This window comes from Macaca fascicularis, chromosome X (genome assembly GCF_037993035.2).
Source record: "Macaca fascicularis isolate 582-1 chromosome X, T2T-MFA8v1.1".
Taxonomy (NCBI): domain Eukaryota; kingdom Metazoa; phylum Chordata; class Mammalia; order Primates; family Cercopithecidae; genus Macaca; species Macaca fascicularis.
Genome location: NC_088395.1, coordinates 115,198,420 through 115,224,450, shown reverse-complemented (window position 1 = coordinate 115,224,450; position 26,031 = coordinate 115,198,420). Strand labels below are relative to the sequence as shown.

At 35.6% G+C, this 26,031-nt stretch overlaps 1 protein-coding gene across 5 annotated transcripts in view; it reads right to left on the bottom strand.

Annotated features, from left to right (window-relative positions):
* Positions 1 to 26,031, bottom strand: part of COL4A5 (collagen type IV alpha 5 chain) — a 264,145-nt gene that overhangs the window by 75,700 nt on the left and 162,414 nt on the right. For all 5 annotated transcript variants that reach the window (XM_074029887.1, XM_065538251.2, XM_065538253.2 and 2 more), the window contains 9 exons: positions 25,770 to 25,840; positions 25,271 to 25,462; positions 23,920 to 24,088; positions 21,339 to 21,431; positions 20,840 to 20,944; positions 19,766 to 19,863; positions 15,175 to 15,325; positions 6,896 to 7,009; positions 1,488 to 1,655 (listed from right to left, as the gene is read on the bottom strand). In XM_074029887.1, the coding sequence (XP_073885988.1) occupies positions 1,488 to 1,655; positions 6,896 to 7,009; positions 15,175 to 15,325; positions 19,766 to 19,863; positions 20,840 to 20,944; positions 21,339 to 21,431; positions 23,920 to 24,088; positions 25,271 to 25,462; positions 25,770 to 25,840 (1,161 nt within the window). The remainder of the gene's footprint in view (positions 1 to 1,487; positions 1,656 to 6,895; positions 7,010 to 15,174; positions 15,326 to 19,765; positions 19,864 to 20,839; positions 20,945 to 21,338; positions 21,432 to 23,919; positions 24,089 to 25,270; positions 25,463 to 25,769; positions 25,841 to 26,031) is intronic.

The window sequence follows — 26,031 nt, the reverse complement described above, 5'->3', positions numbered from 1 at the left end:
GCCTTTCTTTGACTGAGGGAACATAAAAAGTAAGTTTTAAGATGTCAACTAGAAAACTGTTGAGGGTTGGAGATAAGGCACTGTTAAGTTTTAGACTTTTTGACCTTCGTGCCTACTACTGCTGATACTCATGAATAAGGAGACTCACTCTGGTAGCTAATCTCTAAAGATGGCTCCCCCGTGAACCATATGTCCCAGTACATGCAATCTAGTATAAACCCCTCACTTGGAACTAGGGTTGATTCTGTACCTCACACTTTTCTAAATGACATTGTGTGACTCCCAAGCCTAGATTAAAAGAAGTCTTGCAGGCCAGTCACGGTGGCTCATGCCTATAATCCTAGCACTTTGGGAGGTTGAGTTCGGAGGATTGCTCGAGGCCAGGAGTTTGAGGGCAGCCTGGGCAACATAATGAGACTCCATTACTACAAAGAAAAAAAAAAAATAGTTGGGTGTGGTGGTATGTGCCTGTAGTCCCAGCTACTTCGGACTACTTCCTACTGAGGCAAGAAGATGGCTTGAGCCCAGGGGTTTGAGGCTGCAGTGAGCTGTGATCATGTCCCACTGCACTCCAGTCTGGGTGACAGAGTGAGACCCTGTCTCAAAAAAAAAAAAAAAGAAAGAAGGAAGGAAGGAGAGAAAGAAAGAGAGGAAAGAAAGAAGAAAAGAGAAAAAGGAAAGAAAGAAAGAAAGAAAAAGAAAGAAAGAAAGGAAAAAGAAAGGAAAGAGAAAGAGAAAGAAAGAAAGAAAAAGAAAGAAAGAAAAGAAGTGAAGGGAGAGAGAGAGAAAGAAAGAGAAAGAAAGAAAGAAAGGAAAAAAAGAAAGAGAAGGAAAGAAGGAAGGAAGAAAGAAAGAAAGAGAAAGAAAGGAAAGAAAGAAAGAGAAAAAGAAAGAATGGGAGAAAGAGAGAGAGCGAAAGAAAAGAAATCTTGCCGCTTCTACCTGTAGTTTCTGAAACACTCACTTTCTCTTGTGAAATTCTCTCTGTTGGAAGCCAGCTGCCATGGAAGGGGAGCAACCAGCCTTATACTACCATAATGTGAGGAGCCTAAGCCATGTGAAGAGGTACCATGGATGATGAGATGACATGTGAGCTAATGAACACCCAGATGTCAGAGAAGTGCCATCTTAGAAGTAGACCTTTCAGCCCCAAACTCTCCAGCTGGGGCCATGTGGGTTAGAGATAAATGACCCAATCAAGTCATCCCTTAATTCTAGAGCTGCAAAATCTTCAGCAAAATTAAAAGGTTGGTTAAAACCATTAACTTTTGGGGTTGTTTGTTATACAGTAATCTATAACTGGAACTCTCACAGAGGAAAATGTACAGTGAAAATAGAAAAGTGAGCTTCCTGCAGTCATAGATATTTAATACTCTTCCTTAAGGGATCACATCAATCTAGAAAAGTGTAACATGGGAATTATCTGCCAGAGTCGTATTAGTTTTAATTTCCTTAATCCAAATCAGAGAAAACTTTAAACAAATTACCTGGAAATCCAGAGGCACCTGCTTTTCCTGGAAGCCCTGGTGATCCTGGAGGTCCTATAGAACCAGGTGCTCCAGGGATCCCTGGACTGCCTCTTTCACCTGGGGGTCCTGGAACATCAAGTCCAGGAGGTCCTGGATCCCCCTTCTCTCCTGGTATTCCATGTAAACCTAGTTAATACAATATCAATATTAATCAGTACTGAAGTAGTTTTAAAAGATGTATTTGGTTACATTTCTAGTAAACAAGTGATAGAACCCTGTGTATAACAGACCTAAGAGTGAGTTAGAGATACTTTTGACATCATGCACACAAAATAACTGAACAATCAAGCTTTAGGATTTTCAAGCAGATTGCTCTAAGACAGTGCTTCTCAAATTATTTCTGGCGAAAGGCCAATCTTTTCTTAATTCCTAGTTAATCACGGACTAATATTTTTATAAAATACAATAAAAATTACTAAAACTGAAATAAAAAGCCAAAGATGCAAAATAAAAGCCTACCTTTTTAGTTATTATATTCAACAGATACAATTACACTATCAAATTGCTATAAAAATTTCTAAATGCTTGTTCTCAACGTTTATATTAATCCTATTGCAGACTGATAACAGTTATTCGACGACACTGGTCTATTGACCACACTTAAATTTGCATTGCTCTAATGTATTATAAATTATTAGTACACATTTCTATGAGCTCCCAAAATTATTGATTACTGAATAAGTCACTTAAATTGAACTTTTAAATCATATTTTACCTTTGTTTTCCACATCGTTTTAAAAATACATTAATAATACATTACTATTAGTATTTTTTGTCATCTTTTGTTTCTCCAACCAAGACTTTACAGAAAAAAAAATGACACAGCAAAAAATATTTAACCTTAGTAAGTTTCTGTAAGGTTGATTCTCCCCAAAAAGCAAGGTGGTTAAAAAAGAATGTGTTTATGGGAAAAGAATTAAGTTCACACTCCAAAGCCTACCAGCTGTGCAACTTACATGAGTCACTTAACATTGATCCTCATCTGCTAAATGGGGATTATGCCATAACCAGTTGGAAACTAGGTTGAGCCAGATGATCACTCCAAGTGTCCTTTCAACAATAAGACCTAAATTTATTGTTGAAGACTCACTGGTGATTATTTTTGTAGAGAGTAAGATGCTAGGGTTTTAAGATCTGTTTTATGTCATATTTCAGCATGGCCCTAAACTGACAAAATCCACTTTGAAGATTAGAGAATTACACTCAGTTGGCAAAGTAGCGATGGTTCCAATGCTGCCATTTTATAGCAAAAGACTATAAAAATGAGAGATTTGATATATTTGTGAAAGATGATATGATGCCTAACAGTGAACACGATTATAGCTTTATATGGATCATTATCTATTGTTATATTATAGCTCACAAAGATTTTTAATAGCTGGGTTTTCAATATAAATAATTTATCTTTTGAAACATGCTCCAAGAGAGCAGTTCTATAAAATAAGGAAAATAAACCAAAGACTTAAATCTGGACAAATGTTTGTTTTCCATGTTTAAAGCTTTACTTTAAGATATGGCTTTTGAGGAAGAACTACAGTACCTGGTAGACCTGATGTTCAAGAGGCAGGGAATTACAGTTCAGCAGCAAGTTGAGCCCCCAAGCAGAAGTAAGTTGCAAAAAGATTCGTTAGGTTAGGGGAAAAACAACTAAGCATTTAAAGATTAGAACATAAAACTCTACAAACAGAAGTTATTAGACATTGATTCACTGTTATCTTATATTAGAAATGAGTGAAAAAACTTATTTTAGGCATTTGCTTAGATGTTCATATAGCATATTCTATAAATGAAATGCATTTGCCAATAATGCCAATAAAATATTTACATTCACAAAAGTATTACCTTTTGGTAAAGGTCAGCTTTTCAATTGTTTATCTCTGACTTAATGATTTAAATAATCATTTTGGAATTTAAGCTCCTAAAGTTTAGTTCAAATTTAAAAATTAATTTAATTTTATACTACAACAAGTTGGGTATAGATAAATCAATAATTACTAGCCTATGATTATGGAAAAACAGCTTGCATGCACTAGGCAAGGATTTCTTTCTTCATCGTTATCATTAGTAGTAGTAATAGCAGACATTATACTATACTTCCTTCCATAGCATGGATTTTTCCATGAATACTGTCAGGAATACACATCCTGGTAAGATGCAGGATGAAGAAGTCAATATAAATCCCAAAGTTCTGCTAAATTTCCCCACAATAACAAGAATTATATGGATATGTCTACAGATGTGATATAGGGATATATTGATGTTCTAAATTTATTGGCAGCCAAATGGAACCAGTTTATTAAAAAAGGAAAATTTCAAAAACACGTATTATGCGTGAGAACTTTCCATACATACACATACACACTCCCTCCCCCTACCCAAGGGTTTTGTAGCCTCTTAAAGTGTTAGAAAACTATTTTCTCCTTCATCTATGAAAATGACATGAATAATTCATAAACAATTCCTAGGGTTTTGCTGTTGTTGTTTTGATTCACATTAGTGGTGATGAATTTTTTTTTTCCTCCTTAGCTGATTTAGCCATACGCTTTGTCCTGAGACTGGACAGGCACTATAACACGTTTGATTCTGGTTATGATATGATCTTGAACATGAAATAGAGTATATTTAACCGATCTCTAAAAAAATTCAGTAAGACAGTAATTGTGTAGGTAATGGCCAAAGAAAATAACAAGAATCAACAACCTCCATTTCTGCCTGGGTTAGTAGGTCATGAGATGAAAAATATTTTGTTTCTAGTCCTTTGGCAATTTTTCTTTTATTTCTCTGCTATGGAATGCAAAATTGATATTCAAGGGGACCTTAACTTATAAACGTGTTAAATTGTATAGCCTGGTTTGGAAAAGAGAAAGGCAAATAGTAAAAGCTTAATTAAATAATAGAAAACTGGAGTCCAAAGGAAAGCCTGAAAAGCATAATGCAAACATTCTACAATAGAGAGATAAAAGTATATAATATTTTGCATTTTTCCTATTGCAAATTGAAATACAAGTATATTAAATAAGCTTATTACAAAAACATTGATAGTTAGAGTTTCAGCTATGAAACATAAGTAGGTTTGTCAAGATATAAGTAATAATCTTTCTGATTACCTTATTATTGAGATTTATGGACATAAATCAGGATTTTTTAAAATGAACTAAGATAATATTCTACTTTGGTGATATAAGTAAAATTTACTTAAAAAGTGAGTATATGTGCCTTGTATAAATATGAAATGTGGTCCATCTCATAGTAAAATGAAAAGTACTGTGATTTGAGAACATTTCTATATTAAGAGTGAATTCAATAAATTTTCATGCTAGTTCCTGTTAATTTCATTTATTTGTTGAACCATATTAATATCTTTAATTCTATGGCTATACATATATTCACAAATAGATGAAGTTAAATTCAGCATTATTACTTTTCTTCCTGCCCATCCTATTTATACTTTATAAATCAATATATCTATATCTATATTATGTTTATATCTATATTCATATTTATATCTATATTATATTTATCTATATATTATATTTATATCTGGTTATAAGTCCTTTGTCAGATATATGATATAACAGAAGGATAGAGAGAGAACATTAGATTAATAAAACATTACAGAGTATCTGGTAAATCTGAAAAAGTGTGACACGTGTTAACATATTTGTATTTTGTTTAGATTCATATTAATGGTGTTCCTCTTTTTATTCTTACTCAGCTGTGACTTAAGAATTCAAAATGCTTCTAAAGGCTCATGCACTTTTTGGAACTGAAACAAATGACAAAACACCGTATTAGAAGTGATAAGTTCATTTTATCCACCTCTGTGAAACAGCAGGGGCTGGGCGCAGTGGCTCACACTTGTAATCCCAGCACTTTGGGAGCCCGAGATGGGCAAATCACCCGAGATCAGGTGTTCAAGACCAGCCTGGTCAACATGGTGAAATCCTGTCTCTACTAAAAATACAAAAATTAGTCGGGCGTGGTGGTGCATGCATGTAATCCTGGCTACTTGGGAGGCTGAGTCAGGAGAATTGTTTGAGCCCGGGAGGTGGAGGTTGTAGTGAGCTGAGATCGCACCATTGCACTCCAGCCTGGGCAACAAGAGTGAAACTCTGTCTCAAAAGAAAACAAACAAACAAACAAAAAACAGCAGGTCAAACCTTTAGTAGCCAAACCTAAAAATAAGTGCTTTTTCCTGAAGATCCCTCTGCTATGCTAGTTGGACAGAATGTTTTTTCCATAACTGATAAAGCAGCTATTTTGTAACAGCCTGGTTCAAAGCAACACTCTAAGTTTTGTTAGTTTTAAATCAGTAGTGACATGTCAGGGAACATAAAAGGGTATAATGTGCCATGTAATCAACTGTAAAATAGTACATAAATGAAAGTAACATTTATAGGCTTTTTATATTGTTAACCCGAGTTTCTAAATTTTTAGAATAATGACAAAATATCTACTGTCATTTAAGGTCAGGAAATATATAGCCATTGCTTCAAATAAGTGTATGCACATCTGAACTCTGCATTTAAGCCTTCAGATGTATTCATGTGAATTAAGGAACAATTAAATATTTCATATTTGTTTTAATTTCATAAATTATTATGGTGCTTTGCAATAACATAATGATGGCCCCAAGGTGGCCTTTACTGTACCTACCTAGATTAAGATAATGAGAATTCACATCACCAGACAGCTCAGAATCCAGAAACTCAATATGCTTTCACACAAACTTAGAGGAACCATATGATTTCCTATCTATAGAGGCAAACCCATTAGGTTACGTGTTGACAAAGGACCTTTTCGAGTATCCAATATAAAATATTAAAAGTAAAGATTTGGAGTGCTGATGAATTGCAAGATGATTGCTATTTTGGGGGCAAAAAGGGAAAAAATCTCAAGTTACTTATTGAAAAAAAATAAAATGAGAACGCCTAAAATATATTTTTACAGAAAGTTTTGCAGAACTCTAATTCTAGTTCTCATGTGCTAAGAAATGTTAACAGGTTCCACAAGGGTCTATTAATGCTGCACAGCTACTCAGATCTGAAATGATCAGCACAAGAAGTTTCTAGGCCTCTGCTTCCAAGACTATGTCTAGCTCAACAATTACATATCAATAATAACACACTGCAATTGCATTATTGGAAATCATCAATTTTAGATGAACTCAGAGGGCAAACATCAGGGATTAAAGTAGCTTTTATGCTGTGTCCTGTACTTTTCCACTTTTATAAAATCATACACATAGATACATTGCTTCTTAAGCGCTGTTTCTGGAAGACCGTTTTGTAGGTTTCATTTTATTGGTGAGCTAACCAATGTATATATTATGAGTGCTACAAAATGCACATTTACTCTAATCTTACCAGGTTGACCTATTGGCCCAGGAATCCCTGGTGGTCCTGGTGGTCCCTGAACACCTATTCCTGGCAGCCCAGGAGGTCCCATTGGTCCAGGTTGTCCATTTGGTCCAACATCACCTTTAAGAAACAAATACAGTTTAAATATTAAAAGCAACACCTGAGTCACTAGTCCTTGGGAACCATATCATATTAAGCAAGAATCTTGAAAAATTGGGCATTCATTCAGCAAGAAAAGTACACATAAGTATCCAGAGCAGAGGACAGGGAATTCATTAATAGTTACAACCTTATATTTTAACATACGCTGATCACTACTTCAATACTTAAATCAACTTCACAAAAAAGTACAAAAGATTACAAACCACATATTCCTTCTACTTGTAACTCATTGTGGACAGTTATATATTCATAAGTTTAAAATATATTTTCAAGTTACCTATATTTTAAGATAGATAACCTTCAACATTTTCCTTTTTACTAACTCAGGGCCATGGCTTATAAACATGTTCAAGCTTCTCCCATCATTAGTAAAACATCTCTTTGACATTAGAAACTTCACTGTCCATCTCTCCATCTTCTGACTGTCCCTCTGTCACTCTCACTTTAAACAATTTTTACATGTACTAAAATTCCGCCTTTTTAGTGTACACTTTGATGAGTTTTCACAAAGGTATATAGTCATATAACCACCACTAAAATCAAGACATAGAACATTTTCGTAAACCCAAAAAAGCCCCTGTGTGCTGTGGTCAGCTCATCCCCACATCCCAATTACCTGGCAACCACTGATCTATTTTATGTCTCACAGATTTTTCTTTCCCAGAATGTCATACAAATGCAATCAAATAGTATGTAGCCTTTTAAATATGTCTTCTTTCAATTAATACAATGCATTTGAGATTCATCCATGTTATTATGTGTATCAGTAGTTGCTTTTTGCTGCTGGGTATTAGTCTATCAGATGAATATGCACATTTTGTTAATCTTTTTGCCATTTGAGGTACATTTGGGGTGTTTACAATTATTGGTGATTATGCACTAAGCTGCTGTTAACACTGTTCTACAGGTTTCTATGTGAAGCTTCACATTTTTTATGGGAGTAAAATTGTTGTGTCATGTGCAAAGACAATGTTTAACTATATAAGAAATTGTCGAACTGTTTTTCAAAGTGGCTGCACCATTTTGCATATTAACTAGCAATGTATGAGAGTTCGAGTTACTTTGCATCCTTAGCAGCAGTTTTTGTCAGTTATCCTTTTTGAAAAAAGGCCAATTCTAATATTTATGAAGTGGTATCTCAATGTGGTTTTAACTTGCATTTCCCAGATGATAAATTATACTCAGCATCTTTACATGTGCTTATTTGCCATTCAGGTGTCTTCTTTGGTGAGGTATCTACTCAAATTGTTTGCTCATTTTTCCAACTATATTTTAAAATTCGGCTGTTTGTTTCCTTATTGAGTTTTGAGAGTTCATTATATAATCTGGTTATAAGTCCTTTTTCAGATATATGATATGAAAATACAGTTAATTTTAATAAAGTCCAATATATCCCATTTTTCTTTTATGAATTGTCTTTTTGGTATTCTAACAAGTTTTTGCCTAACATCTGATCACAGAGTTTTCTCTTATGTTTTTTCATCTAAAACAAGGGATGACAAAGTACTTCCCATGGGCTAAATATGACCTATAGGCCTCTTTTTGTGCTGCCGACATGCTAAGAATGGGTTTTACACTTTTAGAGGGTTGTTAAAAAAAGAATATGTGACAGAGACCATAAATGTAGCCCATAAAGACTAAAATATTTACTCTCTAGCTCTTTGCAGAAAGTTTGCCTGCTTCTGTTCTACAAGTTTGATAATGTTAGGTTTTGCATTTAGGTCTGTGATCCATGGGGAGCTAAATTTTGTGCAAGGTATGAAGTGCAGGTAGATGTTTGTTATGTTGGTTTGTTTGTTTGTTTTTTTGCATATGGATGTCCAATTGCTTTATGTTTTATCGGCATTTGTTGAAAAGACTTATTTTTCTGTTGAAATTGCCTTAGCAACTTTGTCAAAAATTAAATATGTGGGTGTATTTCTAGACTCTCTATTATGTTACAATGATCTATTTTTCTATATTTCACATATACCACACTATTTTAACTATTGTAGCTTTATTTTAAGTCGTAACATCAGGTACTATAAATTGTCCAACTTTGTACTTCTTTCTCAAAATTGTTTTGGCTATTCTAGGTCATTTGTTTTACCATATAAATTTTAGAAGAAAAATTGTGTGCTCTCCTTGAGAATATTTTCAATCTATGGATTGATTTGGAGAAAATTGATATCTTAACATTATCCATGAACACAATATACCATTCCATTTATTTAGGTATCTGATTTCTGTCAACATTGTTTTATAATTTTCCACAAAGCCTGCACATTTTTGTTAGACCTATACATACCTAAGCACTTCATGTCATTTGATGCTATTGTAAATTATACTGTTTTTGTTTGATTTTTATTTCTAGTTGTTCACTGATAGTATATAAAAACATAATTTATTTTTTATATATTTGCTTGGCCCTATGATCCTACTAAATTCACCTTTTAGTTCTAGTAATTTTTGTAGATTTATTAGGATTTTCTAAGTATAAAATCATGTCATCTATGAATATAGAGAGTTTTTTTCTTGCTTTCCAATCTGTATGCCACTAAACATAATGGATCAAGATTTTGCAAATGTCTTTATCATGCTAAGGAAGTTCCCTTTTATTCCTAATTTTCTGAGACTATTTTTCCAGGAATGAATATTGAAACTTATCAAATAATTTTCAGGATTTATTGAGATTGTAATATAGTTTTTTTTCTTTACTCTGTTGATATAGCAAATTACATTGATTTTTAAGATGTCGAACCAGCCTGTATTCTAAGGATAATCCTTACTTGATTCTTACGTCTATGTTCATGAGAGATATTGGTCTACAGCTTTCTTACTTGATTTTTACGTATATGTTCATGAGAGATAATGGTCTACAGCTTTCTTTCTTTTTTTTTTTTTTTTTTTTGAGACGGAGTCTCGCTCTGTGGCCCAGGCTGGAGTGCGGTGGCGCAATCTCGGCTCACTGCAAGCTCCGCCTCCCGGGTTCACGCTATTCTCCTGCCTCAGCTTCCTGAGTAACTGTAGGCACCCACCACCACGCCCGGCTAATTTTTTGTATTTTTAGTAGAGACGGGATTTCACTGTGTTAGCCAGGATGGTCTCGATATCCTGACTTCGTGATCCACCCGCCTCGGCCTCCCAAAGCGCTGGGATTACAGGTGTGAGCCACCGCACCCAGCCCAGCTTTCTTTTCTCATATGTCTTTGCCTGGCTTTGATATCAAAATAATGCTGGCCTCATGTAATGGTTGGAAAGTGATCCCTCCACTTCGATTTTTGGGAAGAGATTGTGTAGAATTGGTGTTATTGCTTCTTTAAATGTTTGTTAGAATTTACCAATGATGCCATCTGGATTTGTAGTTTTCTTTGTTGGTGGGTTTTTAACTACAACTCAATTTTTTATAAAATACATTCCTGGATTACCTATTTCTTTTTTAGTGAGCTTCAACAATTTATATCTTTCAGGAAATTAGTCTATTTAATCTAAGTTGTCAAATTTATGGGCATGCAGTTGTTTGTCACATTTACTTATAAAGATTTGTTGTTATCATAAATTATATACTTTTGTATCTCTTTCCACATTTCCAAGCACACAATATTTGTCACAATAATACCTTTGGATGTTATTCCTGCTGCCTGGAACACCTTTCCCTTAAGACTAAATTCAACTGTCACCGTCTATATAAAACCTCTCCAGGCACCTTAGGTAAGGCCCTGAACAAAAGTAATATATGAGGTAAAATGAATGCTTCCAAAATCATCTTTTTTTCTCTTTTGCATAATGTGATTCCAATGTTCAACCTTAAGCACATTTTCTTCCTCGTATAGATATATCATGATGAGTATTAGCCTTATTAATTTATTATTGGTCACTACATTGTTTTGAAAGTGTTGCATCAACCTTTCCTACAGTTTAGTAACTGAGTTTTAATACCCAGTCATTGGTGTGTGTTTGTAGGTGAACTTTTATTGTGATCTGCTTGCTGAGTTTTGAGTGTAGTCTACTGATCCAAAATATTAGTGACACATATTCATAGAAGTTCCCATTGAGATAATCACTTTCATGGTGATGCCACCTAGATTTTCTCACAGTAGAGAGCAATCCCTGAGATCTTCAAGATCAGAAACTATGCATTTCAGTTTCTAGTGATTCAGGTATTACCTGGCATAGAACATAATAAATGTCTGAAGAATGAAGGAGTTACATGGCAGAATATCCCAAACACTTATTCTTCTAGCCTCTAAAGAACTGTACTCAGGTTTTAATAACTGAGAATTACTCCTGTGAGGATATGGGAATGCCATATCTTAATTTCCTTCCAAAGATTAGGCAAATACCTGTTAAATTCATGTTTAAATAACCTTCAATGCATTTCTTCACTACCACTACCACTGTGTCTCAAGAACATATATAGACAAAATATAGTGAGTGGGTAACTTCCACAGGAAGACTGTTTGCCACATATCATTTCGAATATCTTTATCTGTAATTTTTGTTGTTACAGGTCTACAGCCATGGGAGATAACTGGTGGGAAACACAACTTGTAACTTTGAATGTTACAGTTTACAGCTGGCCTGAATTGTTTAGTCAAAAACAGAAAGGTATTTTTTTAAGAGCTTATCTAAGAAGAGTTTGTATTGGGCTAGTCTGGGGCTTTTGCTGGCAGAATACAATCTAGCCTTGTTAAAATTGGATTGGGCTATCTTACTGCTTTAATAGAAATCAATCCAACATGTTCCAGAAGCATGGCCCTGTTCAGATTATTCACTAGGAGCCAAAACATTGACCAGGGAAATCAGGTTTCTTGCAAATCAGAAAGGAAAAAAAAAATCCAAGTCAGCTTTACTAGTTCTATTCCTTCTCATTACTAGATAACTCAAAATCAAGGGAGTAGAAGAAACAACAGAGAAGTGGGTAAAGGATATTGGCAGTTAACAAGAAAAAAAAACTATGGCCCTTAACACATAAAAGGATGGCAAGTCTCACTCACAGTAAGATACATACAAATTTAAACCACTCTGAGAGTAAAGGCAAAGGATCTAATATAGCCAAAGAAATGTGTGGGTTTTTTTTTAAGAACAAAGTTGGTGGGTTACATTACCTGACTTCAAGTCTTGCTATAAAGCTACAATAATATAAACAGTGTGGTACTGGCTTAAGGATAGCAAAATAAATAAATAAAACAGGATTAACAGCACAGAAATAGACCAACACATATATTATTATTTGATCTGACACAGATCCCAAAGTAATCCAATAGAGAGGGGGTTATTTTAAACAAATGATGCTGAACAAAAATTATTTGACATGTGTAATAGTTTTAAACATAGAAACTAAAACAATAAAGCTTATAAAATAAAACACAGAATACCTTGGCAACTTTGGGGCAGGCAAATGTTTCTTAGACAAGACACAGAAAATTATAATCATATAAGAAAAAATTGATAAATGAAACTTCAATAAAATTAAAACTTTTATTCATCAAAATACACTAAGGAAATGAACAGGTCAGCCAGCCAGGGCTAAAATGCTCATAAACATATATCTAGGAAAGTGCCAGTATGCAGGATACATAAATAACACTTACAACTTAATAATAAAGTGAGAAACAAACCATTTTTCAAAATGGACAAAATATTTGAACATGTAAATAGCTCACAAGTACATAAGAAAAGAACTCGACATCATTAGTCATCAGGGAAATGTAAATTAAAATCACAATATGATTATTTACACACCTACCAACATTCCAAAATTTGAGAAAATGTGGAACAATGGAAATTTTTAAACCACTTTGGGTTTAAAATTTGAGAAAATGTGGAACAATGGAAATTTTTAAACCACTTTGGTGTAAATTTAAAATGGTATCACCATTTTGGAAAAAGGTCTAGTAGTTTCTAATACAACTAAGCATCCACTTATGATCCAACAAATCTGCTCGTAGTTGTTTATTGAAGCAAAATGAAATCACATATCCATAAAAAAGAATTGTAAAAAATGTCTTTAACAGCTTCACTCGTAGGAGCCAAAAACTTGACACAACCCAGGTATCCATGATACAGTCACATAATAAAATACTCAATGATTTCATTGAAAGAAAAGAACTACTGATAAACATGACAACATGGATGGATCTCAAAAACATGCTGAGCGAAAGAAGCCTTAGAAAGAAAGTACATACCATATGATTCCATTTATAAGGAGTTCTAGAACAGGCAAACTAACTTATGATGAAAAAATCAACAGTATAGTTGCCACTGTGGATGATGGGAGAGGGAGTGCCTGGAAAGGGGCATAAGGAAAATTTCTAAAACAACATCTTGATAAGGATTTGTGTTATACAAGTGTATGCATTTGTCAAAATCCAGGAAATGTACCCTTAAGATTTGTGCATCTCATTTAATGTGAATTATATATCAAAAGAAAAGTAATACACAGCTATGGAATGTTAGTTATGTTATGCATGCTGAAGTATTTAGAGAGAAGTATATAGCTGTTGTAATTTATTTTGAAATGCATCAAAAATAGATGAATGGATGGAGACAGGGATGGATAGATATGTGACACAGCACACAAAGTAAAATGTTGATAATAAAATATCAGTGATGGGTATATAGTAGTCCCAATAAAGTTCCATCTACTTTGTTATTTTTGAAATTTTTAAAAATAAAACGTTGGCAGGGAGATAAAAGGTTCATTGCAGAATCTGGGTGGTAGATATACAGCTGTTAACTGTACTATTATTTTTTGCAGTACTTAAAACTTTTTCGCAATAAAATGTTTAAAAATATACTTAGAAACCTACTTACTTCATCAGGTTAGCAAAAATCCAAGAGTTTGTCAGCATACTCACTTATCAAGGCTGTGGGGAAACACACTCATACATTGTAGGTGGGAGTGTAAAATGGTGCAAATTGAGAGGAATCTGACAATATTCAGAGATGCATTTACCCTTTAATTCAGAAAATCCTTTTTTATCACTTTATTTTACTATTATACCTGAACACATCTGAAATAATATGCCTGGAAGATTATTCACTATGACATTATTTGTAATAAATGATTGGCAAAAATCCAGTTTAGCAACTAGCAACTGGGATGAACTATGGTATATCCATGCAATTTAACACTAGGCACCTATTTTCAAAAAGTCAAGATCTCTATTGATAAAGGAATATAAGTAAAGCGCAAATAAAGCCAAAAGATAATACTTTCTCCTTTAAGAACAGAGAAAAAAAAAAAAATTATTGGCTAGTATTTATGTAAGAAACACGGGAAGGATCCCAGTACTTTGGGAGGCAGAGGCGGGTAGATCACGAGGTCAGGAGTTCAAGACCAGCCTTGCCAACATGGTGAAACCCCATCGCTACTAAAAATACAAAAATTAGCCAGGCCTGGTGGCATGCATCTGTAATCCTAGCTACTCGGGAGACTGAGGTAGGAGAGTTGCTTGAACCTGGGAGGCGGAGGTTGCAGTGAGACAAGATCGCGCCACTGCACGCCAGCCTGGGAGACAGAGCAAGACTCCATCTCAGGGTGGGGGCGGGGGGAAGAAAGGAAAATAAAAAATAGTTACATAAGAGGATGGAAAGGAACAAAGTGGATGAAGATGGGTTGGAAGGAAGACTTCTCAGTGTTACTTTATAACATATATGATTGTATTTTTTTTTTTTTTTTTTGAGACGAAGTCTCACTCTGTTGCCCAGGCTGGAGTGGCTCACTGCAACCTTTGCCTCTCAAGTTCAAGTGATTCTCCTGCCTCAGCCTCCCAAATAGCTGGGATTTCAGACATGTGCCACCACGCCTGCCTGATTTTTATATTTTTGGTAGAGACAGGGTTTCACCATGTTGGCCAGGAAGGTCTTGAACTCCAGACCTCAGGTGATCCACCCATCTTGGCCTCCCAAAGTGCTGGGATTACAGGCGTGAGCCACCGTGCCCGGTCATGATTTTATTATCTATTCAATAAAATAAAAGACAAAAATAATCAATGAAGGATTGAAAAAAATGTGTAGCAGTAACAGAATGGTAGCATGGGGTTTCCAGTTAATTGGGCTTATCACCCATAAATTTTCCCAAAGGTGTCAATTTCTATAAAAGTTAAAAGCAAATTGAGATGCAGTGACAGCCTTCATACCTTTTGGTCCAGGGAGCCCATCTATGCCAGTGCGTCCTGGAGGACCTGGAGGTCCTGGGAAACCACGATCACCTTTTGGACCAAGTGTTCCTTTGAAACCTGGAAGTCCTGGTGGCCCAGGTGGCCCAGGTAATGCAAATCCTGGTTCACCCTTGAGCATATAGATGACAAAACACAACAAAAACTCCCGTGACTTTTCTGGTCCTTATTGTTTACCACAGAAAATTCAATGCCAAAAATACAAGACAGTACTTTTCTTTCCACGGGGGGGAGAGGAGAAGATAATTAAACCAAAAGTAATTGGTATGTTGGAGAAAACATATGGAAGGATGGGAAACAGGGTTTAGTAAAACAAATTAGATGATTTGGACTGGATTCAGGATAAAAAAAAAAAAACTGAGAGAGCATGAGATTAAAGAACAGACTATCCTTGTAGGGAAATATGATTATAGGCTGAGTATTAGATAATACTAAACAATTATTTTTAATTTTACTAAGTACAATAACAACATTGTGGTTTTTGTATAAAATGTCAATTTATTTAGAGATGAATGCTGATGCATTTATAAGTGAAATGATACTGTGTTGAGATTTGGCTAAAATATTTGAGCAAAGTAAAAAGGAATAGATGAAGCAAATGTTATAAAATCATAATAATTTTGAATCTGGGTGATGGATATATGAAAGCTCTTTGTATTATTCATTTTACTTTTATTTTCATTTGAAAATGTTCATAATAAAAAGAACCAACCAATAGAGAAGTGGTTTTCTCAGAAGAACTGGTGTCATGGTTAACTGTTTTTCACATGAAAAATAAGTAATAATTACAAAACACAGGAGGTTTAAATCAATTACGCACAGATAAAATATATAGGAATAGTCACAATAATTACATACCACAGCAGTTTGCTGAAGGTTGACTGAGGAAAGCTTAACATTAGATAAGAAATAATAAAAGGAATGAAAAGTAACTCAAACAGTATTATTTATTAGTAGTATTACTAAGTCAATTGTAGTGATTTGCATTATGTATCTGTAATGGAATTGGGACAGAGGGCAACAGTATAGGAACGTCTGGAAATGATATTCAACACCATTTCAACCAATCATCACACAGGCATGAACAGAGGTGACATGGGATGATGACTCTATAGAGATGCACAGAGGGAGCTGACCATCGTACAGGCATACCTTGTGTGTCGTTTTGTTGTGCTGCGCAGACATTGCATTTTTTACAAATTGAAGGTATGTGGCAACCCTACATTGAGCAGGTCTAATAGTGCAATTTTTCCAATAGTATGTGCTCACTTTTTGTCTCTGTGTCACATTTTGGTAATTGTCACAATATTACAAACTTTTAAATTGTTATTATATCTGTTATGGTGATATGTGATCACTGATGTTACCATTATAATTGTTTTAGGATACCATAAACTGTGCCTGTATAAGATGGCGAACTTAATAAAAAAATGTTGTAAATATCTGACTGCTACACTGATCAGCCATTTCCCCCACATCTCTCTCCCTCTCCACAGGTCTTTCTATTCCTTGAGACATAACAATATTGAAATTAAGCCAATTAATAACACAACAATGGCCTCTAAGTGTTCAACTGAAAGAAAGTCACACATCTCTCACTTTAAATAAAAAGCTGGAAATAATTAAGCTTAGTGAGGAAGGCATATCAAAAGCTAAGGTAGGTTGAAGGCTAGGTCTCTTGCACTAAACAGTTAGCCAAGTTGTGAATGTGAAGGAAAAGTTCTTTAAGGAAATTAAAAGTGCTACTCCAGTGAACACACGAATGAGAAGAAAGTAAAACAGCCCTATTGCTGATATGGAGAAAGTTTGAGTGATCTGGACAGAAGATCATACCAGCTATAACATTCCCTTAAGCAAAAACCTAATCCAGAGCAAGGCCCCAACTTCAATTATCTGAAGACTAGAGGTGAAGAAGCTGCAGAAGAATAGTTGGAAGCTAGCAGAAGTTGGTTTGTGAGGTTTAAGGGTAGAAGCTGTCTCCACATCATAAAAGTGCAAGGTGAAGCAGCAAGTGTTGACATAGAAGCTACAGCAAGTTATCCAGAAGATCTAGCTAAGATCATTGATGAAAGTGACTACACTAAACAACAGATTTTCTATGTTGATGAAACTGCCTTCTATTGGAATAAAATGCTCATAGGACTTTCATAGCTAGAGAAGATAAGTAAATTACTGGTTTCAAAGTTTCAAAGGGCAGGCTGACTCTATTTTTAGGGACTAATGCAGCTGGTGACTTTAAGTTGAAACCAATGCTCATGTACCATTCTAAAAATTCTAGGGCCCTACGAATTATGGTATATCTACTCTGCCTGTGCTCTATAAATGGAACAATAAAGCCTGGATGACAGCAGATGTATTTACAGCATAGTGTACTGGATATTTTAAGCCCACTATTGAGACCTACTCCTCAGAAGAAAAGATTCCTTTCAAAATTCTACTGCTCATTTACAATGCACCTAATCACCCAAGAGCTCTGATGGTGATGTGCAAAGAGATTAATGTTCTTTTCATGCCTGCTAACACCATACCCATTCTGCAGCCCATGGATCAAAGAGTAATTTTAATTTTCAAGTCTTATTATTTAAGAAATACATTGTGTAATGTATAGCTGTCATAAATAGTGATTCTTCTTATGGATCTGGCAAAACAAATAGAAAACCTTCTGAAAAGAATTTCATGCTAGATGTCATGAAGAATATTCAGGATTCATAAGAAGTGGTCAAAACATCAATATTAACAGGAGTTTGGAAGACATTAATTCTAACTCTCACAGATGACTTTGAGGGTTTCAAGACTTCAATGGAGGAAGTAACTGCAAAGGTGGTGGAAGTAGCAAGAGAACAAGAATTAGAAGTAGAGCCTGAAGATATGAATGAATTGCTGCAATCTTATAATAAAAGTAGAACAGATGAGCAGTTGCCTCTTATGAGCAAAAGTGATTTCTAGAGATGGAATCTACCCCTGGTGAAGATGCTGAGAACAGTGTTGAAATGACACTGAAGGACTTGGAATATTATATAAACTTAGTTGATAAAGCAGCAGCAGGGTTTGACAAGACTGATTCCAATTCTGAAAGAGGTTCTACTGTGGGTAAAATACTATCAAACAGCACCGTATGCTGCAGAGAAATCTTTTCTTAAAGGAAGAGTCAACTGATGTGGCAAACTTCATTGTTGTCTTATTTTTAAAAATTGCCACAGCCTTGGAGAGGATGTGGAGAAATAGGAACACTGTTGGTGGGACTGTAAACTAGTTCAACCATTGGGGAAGGCAGTGTGGCGATTCCTCAAGGATCTAGAACTAGAAATACCATTTGACCCAGCCATCCCATTACTGGGTATACCCAAGGGATTATAAATCATGCTGCTATAAAGACACATGCACACATATGTTTATTGCAGCACTATTCACAATAGCAAAGACTTGGAATCAACCCAAATGTCCATCAGTGACAGACTGGATTAAGAAAATGTGGCACATATAAACCATGGAATACTATGCAGCCATAAAAAAGGATGAGTTCATGTCCTTTGTAGGGACATGGATGCAGCTGGATACCATCATTCTCAGCAAACTATCACAAGAACAGAAAACCAAACACCGCATGTTCTCACTCATAGGTGGGAATTGAACAATGAGATCACTTGGACACAGGAAGGGGAACATCACACACCGGGGCCTATTGTGAGGAGCGGGGAGGGGGAAGGGATAGCATTAGGAGATATACCTAATGTAAATGATGAGTTAAGGGGTGCAACACACCAACATGGCACATGTATACATATGTAACAAACCTGCACATTGTGCACATGTACCCTAGAACTTAAAGTATAATTTAAAAAAAATAAAATAAAATAAAACAGCATGGCAGGCAAAAAAAAAAAAAAAAAACAAAAAAAAAAACTAATTGTCTGTTTTCAACAAAATAGATTGTATTTTAATGGAAAAAAAAAATTGTCACAGCCACCCCAGCCTTCAGCAACCATCACCCTGATCAGTGGGCAGCCATCAATACTGAGTCAAAACCCTCCCCCAGCATAAAGATTATGACTTGCTGCAAGCTTAGATGATTGCTAAAATTTTTTAGCAATAAAGTATTTTTAATTGAGGTATGCATATTTTTTTAGACCTAATGCTACTGCACACTTTAAAAACTACAGTATAGTGTAAACATAACTTTATATGTACTGGGAAACAAAAAAAATTGTGTGATGCACTTTATTTTGATATTCACTTTATTGTGGTGGTCTGGAACTAAATCTGCAATATCTCCAAGGTATGCCTGTATTCTCTAATTAAAGAACTGGGCACTCAAAAATAGGTACAGAAATTTGTTTTGTTTTTTTTTTTCTCCAAATGTGACCTCTTGGACTATTAAACATGATTTGGGGTTAAATATTTTTTAAATGGAAATATAATAAGTTATTTTATCTATATATTTATAGTAAAGACTTGGGACTTGGGATGATATCTGAGTCAAAATAGAGAGCTAGAAATAAGGAAGGTGGGAAAGATAAGAAAATGAGAAGGATTAAATAAAAATGTCCCAGACCTTTGGTCCTGGAAAGCCAGGTGGCCCAGGAGGGCCTTCTAGACCAATTCTTCCAGGTGTCCCAGGTGCTCCTGGAGGTCCTGGAATTCCAGGAAAGCCTGTAAAATGGTAAGTCATTTTTTAATCACCAAAGGAAAGACACTTTAAGAAAGATATTCAAATTCCCAAAGCCACATTCTAATCATGCTTAGTGACAACAGTAAGATGTTAAAAGCACAATGACATTCTACTACCTAAGATTAAGCCTTACAATCCCTCAATCACCTTACATTCCTTTTATTTTCACATAGAGCTAATGTATGTGGAACATATGCTTTTCTGAAGAAAATGAGGGCTATTATATAATAAGATAGGACTAAATTGTAAGGAATGAATTCCACACAAAAATGCCCAAGAACTTTTCTTCTGCTTATATCTGGATGCAGTATGACAAAGGGCCTACCATATAATTTTGGAAATGGACTAAAACTAACTGCAGATATTATAGATACATATACACATAAAATCAAACCCGATAACTTTTGAAAGCATTTTGTATAAATGAGTAAAGATATATTTAAGAACTGTCCTCAGACCACTGTGTCCTCTTGCCATTTGTGAGAATAAATTCTGTGAGGAATAAAGCAGAACTGAAGCATAAGCCCTAAAAAATTTCAATAAATCAAGAAAATATTATTTAGCATAAAATATTACTTGGCTATACATGTGCAATAAGTCTGTTTTCTGTTTAAAAAATCCATTAACTCAATAAATAACAAGTGCACACTATGTGTTAAGAACTGTTCTAAACCCTGAGAATACTATGGTGAACACAAAAGACAATTCCTGTAATTTCTAAGCTTATATATCACTTTTGCATATCTAAAATGTAGATATTTTCCTGTCTGGACTGTTTTAGATAAAGATAATGAACGAACTTACAATGAAAATACACTAAGATTTTTTATTTACATTCTTTATAGCACAGAGAAAAAAGGTACAATTAATATATTTTATTTGTTGAATGAATTTTATCAAAGAATAACATCATGCTAATCTTCTAAGCTACCCTGCCTGCTGCCCATTCCAACATACCTTTGGGACCAGGTGGTCCAGGAAGCCCAATTCCAGGGATACCTGGTTCTCCTTTGCTACCAGGTATCCCTGGCAAGCCTGGTTGCCCTGGGAGTCCAGGGTCACCTATGGAGAAAGAGCAGTTATGGAAAGGAAAACGTTCAAAGAAAGAAGCCGCCAGGGCTGGGTGCAGTGGCTCACGCCTATAATCCCAGCACTTTGGGAGGCCGAGGCAGGTGGGTCACCTGAGGTCAGGAGTTCGATACCAGCCTGGCCAACATGGAGAAACTCCGTCTCTACTAAAAATACAAAAATTAACTGGGTGTGGTGGTGGGCGCCTGTAATCCCAGCCACTCGGGAGGCTGAGGCAGGGAGAATTGCTTGAACCCGGGAGTTGGAGGTTGCTGCAGCAAGCCGAGATCACCCCATTATACTCCAGCATGGGTGACAGAGCAAAACTCCGTCAAAAAAAAAAAAGCCATCAGTGTTGAAGATACTTTGAAATAAATTCCTCACATACCTGGAAGACCTACTTCACCATCTCTGCCTGGGTTACCAGGCAAGCCAGGCTTCCCTGGCTGGGTTATAGTCTGACCTGGATCCCCTTTAGGACCTGAAAGCAAGAGTAAATCAGTGGTAAATGAGAAGTATTTACTCGACTAAAGGTCTCTTTTTAATTAAAAACAAAAAAGAAAACTATCAGTAATGTTTTGAAAATGTAAACTAACAAAAATTCACAAGAAAAACAATCTTCCACTATATATTCAAGAAAGATATAAAACAGAAGGATAGAATTTCAAAAAGAAAAAGGATATGACAGCCTTAAGGACTTCCATGATTCAAGATGTATAATGGTTAATTTTAGGTTTCAACATGGCTAGATTAAGAGATACTGATATAGCTGGTAAAGCATTATTTCTAGTTATGTCTGTGAGGCTGTTTCCAAAAGAGACTGACATTTGAATCAGTGAAATGAATAAGGATGATCGACCCTCACCCAATGTGTGTGGGTACCATCCAATCAGCTGAGGGACCGGATACAACAAAAAAGGCAGAAAAAAAGGTGAATTCACTGCTCTCTCTCTTTTGAAACTGGTACACCCATCCTCTCCTACCCTTGGACATCACAACTACGGGTTCTCTGGCTTTCAGATTCTGGGACTTGCACTAGCAGCCACTCAGGTTCTCAGGCATTCAGACTAGGACTGAGCCAAGCTACTGGCTTCCCTAGTTCTTCAACTTACAGGTGACCTACTGTGGGACTTCCCAGCCTCCATAATCATGTAAGTCAATTCCCATAATAAATCACCTCTTATCTATCTATCTGTTTATCTATCTATCTATCTATCATACCCATCTGTCCATTTTAGAAAACCCTAAAACAGGGTGTTATCTATGTAAGTATTTTTAAAATGTAGGCCAAAAGAGCATTAAAAATCAAACTGTAGTAAACAAGGAAAATACTTCTTTTGGCTAATAGGTACATTTAGGTTTTACACGTGCAAAGTTCAAGTGTATCTACTTCTTAATGGAAACATGAACTTGAAATGGGCTCAAGAAAAAAAAAAAAGATTTCCTAAACATGACACAAAAAGCACTAACCATGAGAGAAAAGATTGATAATTTTGATAATGTAAAAGTTGTTTTCTGCTCATTGAAGACACCATACAGAATAAAAATAGCAAGCCACAATAGGTAAAGATTTCTTTTCACAAAATACATAGGTAACTAAGAACTAATACACAGAATATATAAATAACTCTTCTAAATCAATAAAAAAAATCCAATATAAAATTGGTCAAAGTACTTGATTAGGCATTTCACAAATGCAAATTCAAATGACCAATAAACACATGAAAAGGTGCTAAACTTTAATATAATCAGAGAAATGCAAAATATCACACTCAACAGATTGGCAAAAAGGTAAAAGTCTGACAATACAAAATGTTTCCAAGGATGTAAATCAACACAAAATGTTCAACACTGCTTGTGGTAGTTAAAAATTGGTACAATTGGTCTGGATATAGTTTGTAATTATCCACTCAAGTGGAAGATGCACTTATCCTATGCTTTGAAAATGCTAATCTTAAACACATAACCTAGCCCAGGTATTGGTAAGCATTTTGTGTAAAGGACCGGAGTAAATACTTTAGGCTTTGTGGACCATACGGTCTCTGTAGCAACTACTCAACTCTTCAGTTGTAGTGCAAAAACAACCACAGACAAAGGTGAATGGTTGGGGAAGTGTTCACATAAAACTTTTATTTATAACAGGTGGTAGGCTGGATGTGGTCCATGGACTGTAGTTCTGTAGTTTGCCAACTCTTGCCCTAGAGAAGTGTGAGCACATGAACACAAAGAGATATAGGGATCTATCTACCTATCTATCTATATGACTGTACACAGAAGCATTATTCATAATAGATCCAAACTGTAAATAACCCAATTGACCATTAGCAATAGAATGGATCAATCAACTGTAAAACACACACACACACACGCACACACACACACAAACATACGTATAATGAAATACTATATAGCAATAAAAATTAACATACTATATATAGCCACACAAAAAGTTAATATAGAAAACACTTACCCTATGATTCCTTTAACATGAAGTTCAAAAAGAAACAAAATTAAAATACTCTGTTTAAAAATGCATACAGAGGTCACAAAATAGAGGGGTAATGGAAGAAAATTATGTAAAAGTCAAGACAGTAGAGGAAGAAGGGACTTGTGATTAGGAAATGACAGGGAGAGAAGGTTAGGGGTTTCTAGGATGCTGGTAACATTATATTTTTTGATGTGTGTGGTAGTTACCTGTGTGTTTCTGCTATAATTATTTATTAAACTTTGCATTATGTATCATGTACTTAAAAGAACAAAATTAACAGTAACAATGAAACAGTCAGAGAAGATTTAAAGAGAAACCCCCTTACAAAAAACATTGTGATCCCTTGCTAAGATGCTCTGAAGAGTTCAAATATAAATGGCCAGGGAATCACATTTCTTGGGAAAGGAAGCCATGAGTAGCCAAAACATAATAAATTTCTGTTTTTAAGCACCAAATTTAACACAAAACACAGTAGACTTACCTGGTATTCCTGGCTGGCCTGGATTTCCTGCCACACCTTGTATGCCTTTTTCACCTACTGGGCCTGGAGGGCCAAAACCAGGAGGACCCATAGGCCCTATATTCCCTGGGAGGCCTGGTAAACCTGGGTTCCCAGGGGGACCTCTTTCACCCTTAAAAGTAATTCCACCCTAAAAAGGGAAAAGTTTAATACAGAAACATATAGATACAACAACTATCTGTAGGTTGGTACTGAATACAACTGGGGAAAGGCTATAGCCATAAATAGTTCTTCTTAAAAGCTATACAAATGAGTGGTATTATGGGATGGTATATGTGATCATTCCACTTACTCATTCCTCCAACAAATATTTTTGGGCTCCTACTATGTGTCAAGTGCTGGTCATACAACAGAAAACCAAAAATACAAAAAAACTCTGGCTTTATGCAGCTTACATTTTAGAGTAAGTCAGAAGGGTTATAGTCTAGATAACATTATAAAATATCACTTCCTACCTAAATATCCTGGGCTGTGTGCTATGTACAAAATAAGATTGTTCATTTATGTTAAATCTTTCAGTTCTGTGGCACATTGAACATGGTTATCTACTTGTACTGATCTCTAAGCTTACTATATATATATGTGTGTGTGTATATATATATATATATAGAGAGAGAGAGAGAGAGAGACAGAGAGAGGGAGAGAGAAACAAGTTAAATCGCTGGTTATGAGGTTTATTTATTTATTTATTGTGATGGAGTTTTGCTCTTGTTGTCCAGGCTGGAGTGCAGTGGTGCAATCTAGGCTCACAGCAACCTCTGCTTCCCGGGTTCAAGTGATTCTCCTGCCTCAGCCTCCCGAGTAGTTGGGAGTACAGGTGCCCAACACCATGCCCGGCTAATTTTTGTGTTTTTAGTAGAGACAGGGTTTCACCATGTTGGCCAGGCTGGTCTTGAACTCCTGACCTCAGGTGATCCACCCACCTCGGCCACGCAAAGTGCTGGGATTACAGGCGTGAGCCACCATACCCAGTCATGAGGTTTAAATAAACCCAGGGAAAGATATGTGGGGGTTAAGAGATGGGGAACCTTATACTGTCTCATAAACATCTTAACCTCTTGCCCACCTATTCATAGAAAATATTATTCAATATTAAAGGGTTAAGAAAAATAAGTTTACAAAACAAGTGAAAGAAAAGAGTAGTGAAGAAACCCTACAGTCAGTAACAATGTGCCATTACTGTATGGTCACACTGTTTTAAGCATTGATTGGGTGTTTATCTCAGCATCAGGCCCATCCTTTAAATTAACTTAGAAAACATTTCTAAGTGAAAATTTAACATCACAAAACGAAAAACATCAAACCAACTCACAGGCTCTCCTTTCGGGCCAGGAAGCCCTGGCAATCCATCCTGTCCAGGAGTGCCAGGTAAACCAGGAAGCCCTGGAGCTCCAGGGGAACCCAACTCTCCTTTGTCACCCTTCATTCCTGGAAAAGTGAGGATATCACCAGGTTCACCTTTAGATCCAGGAAAGCCTGGAGCACCTGGAGCTCCTGGAATGCCCTGAAGTGGGTAAGGAAAAAAAGAGAAAGAGTGGAAAAAGAAGAAAGAGAAAAAGAAAATCAGTTTCTTTTTTTCTAACATTTTCTTCTCTCCAGTTTACCCCTTCAACCCACCCAATAACATTTAATGTACAAAGGGCTGAATCAAGTGAGGCATATGAGTCAGGAATAGTCAAGGAATCAAACAAAGTACAACTTAATAGAAAAATGAAATTATATACGTGTGTATGTATATGAATAATTGAAAATCAATGTGTAAAATGCCTTCCTTCTACTTCTTTTTGTTTTATAATATACTCAAAACTTACTGGTAATCCTTTGGAACCAGTTGCACCAGCTTGTCCTTTTTCACCTTTCTGTCCAGGGAAACCAAGGGATCCTAACACACACACACACAAACACACACACACACACATATAATAATGTAAGCTTTGAGCTTGAACTCCTGACAAAGCTCATACAGAAATCATCAAGTCAGAAAGTCAAGTTTTTAAAATAAGAATCCCATTCAATCCCATTTAAGTCACATTTGTATTTTCCTTTTATGTTCTCAAAATGAGATAATCATCC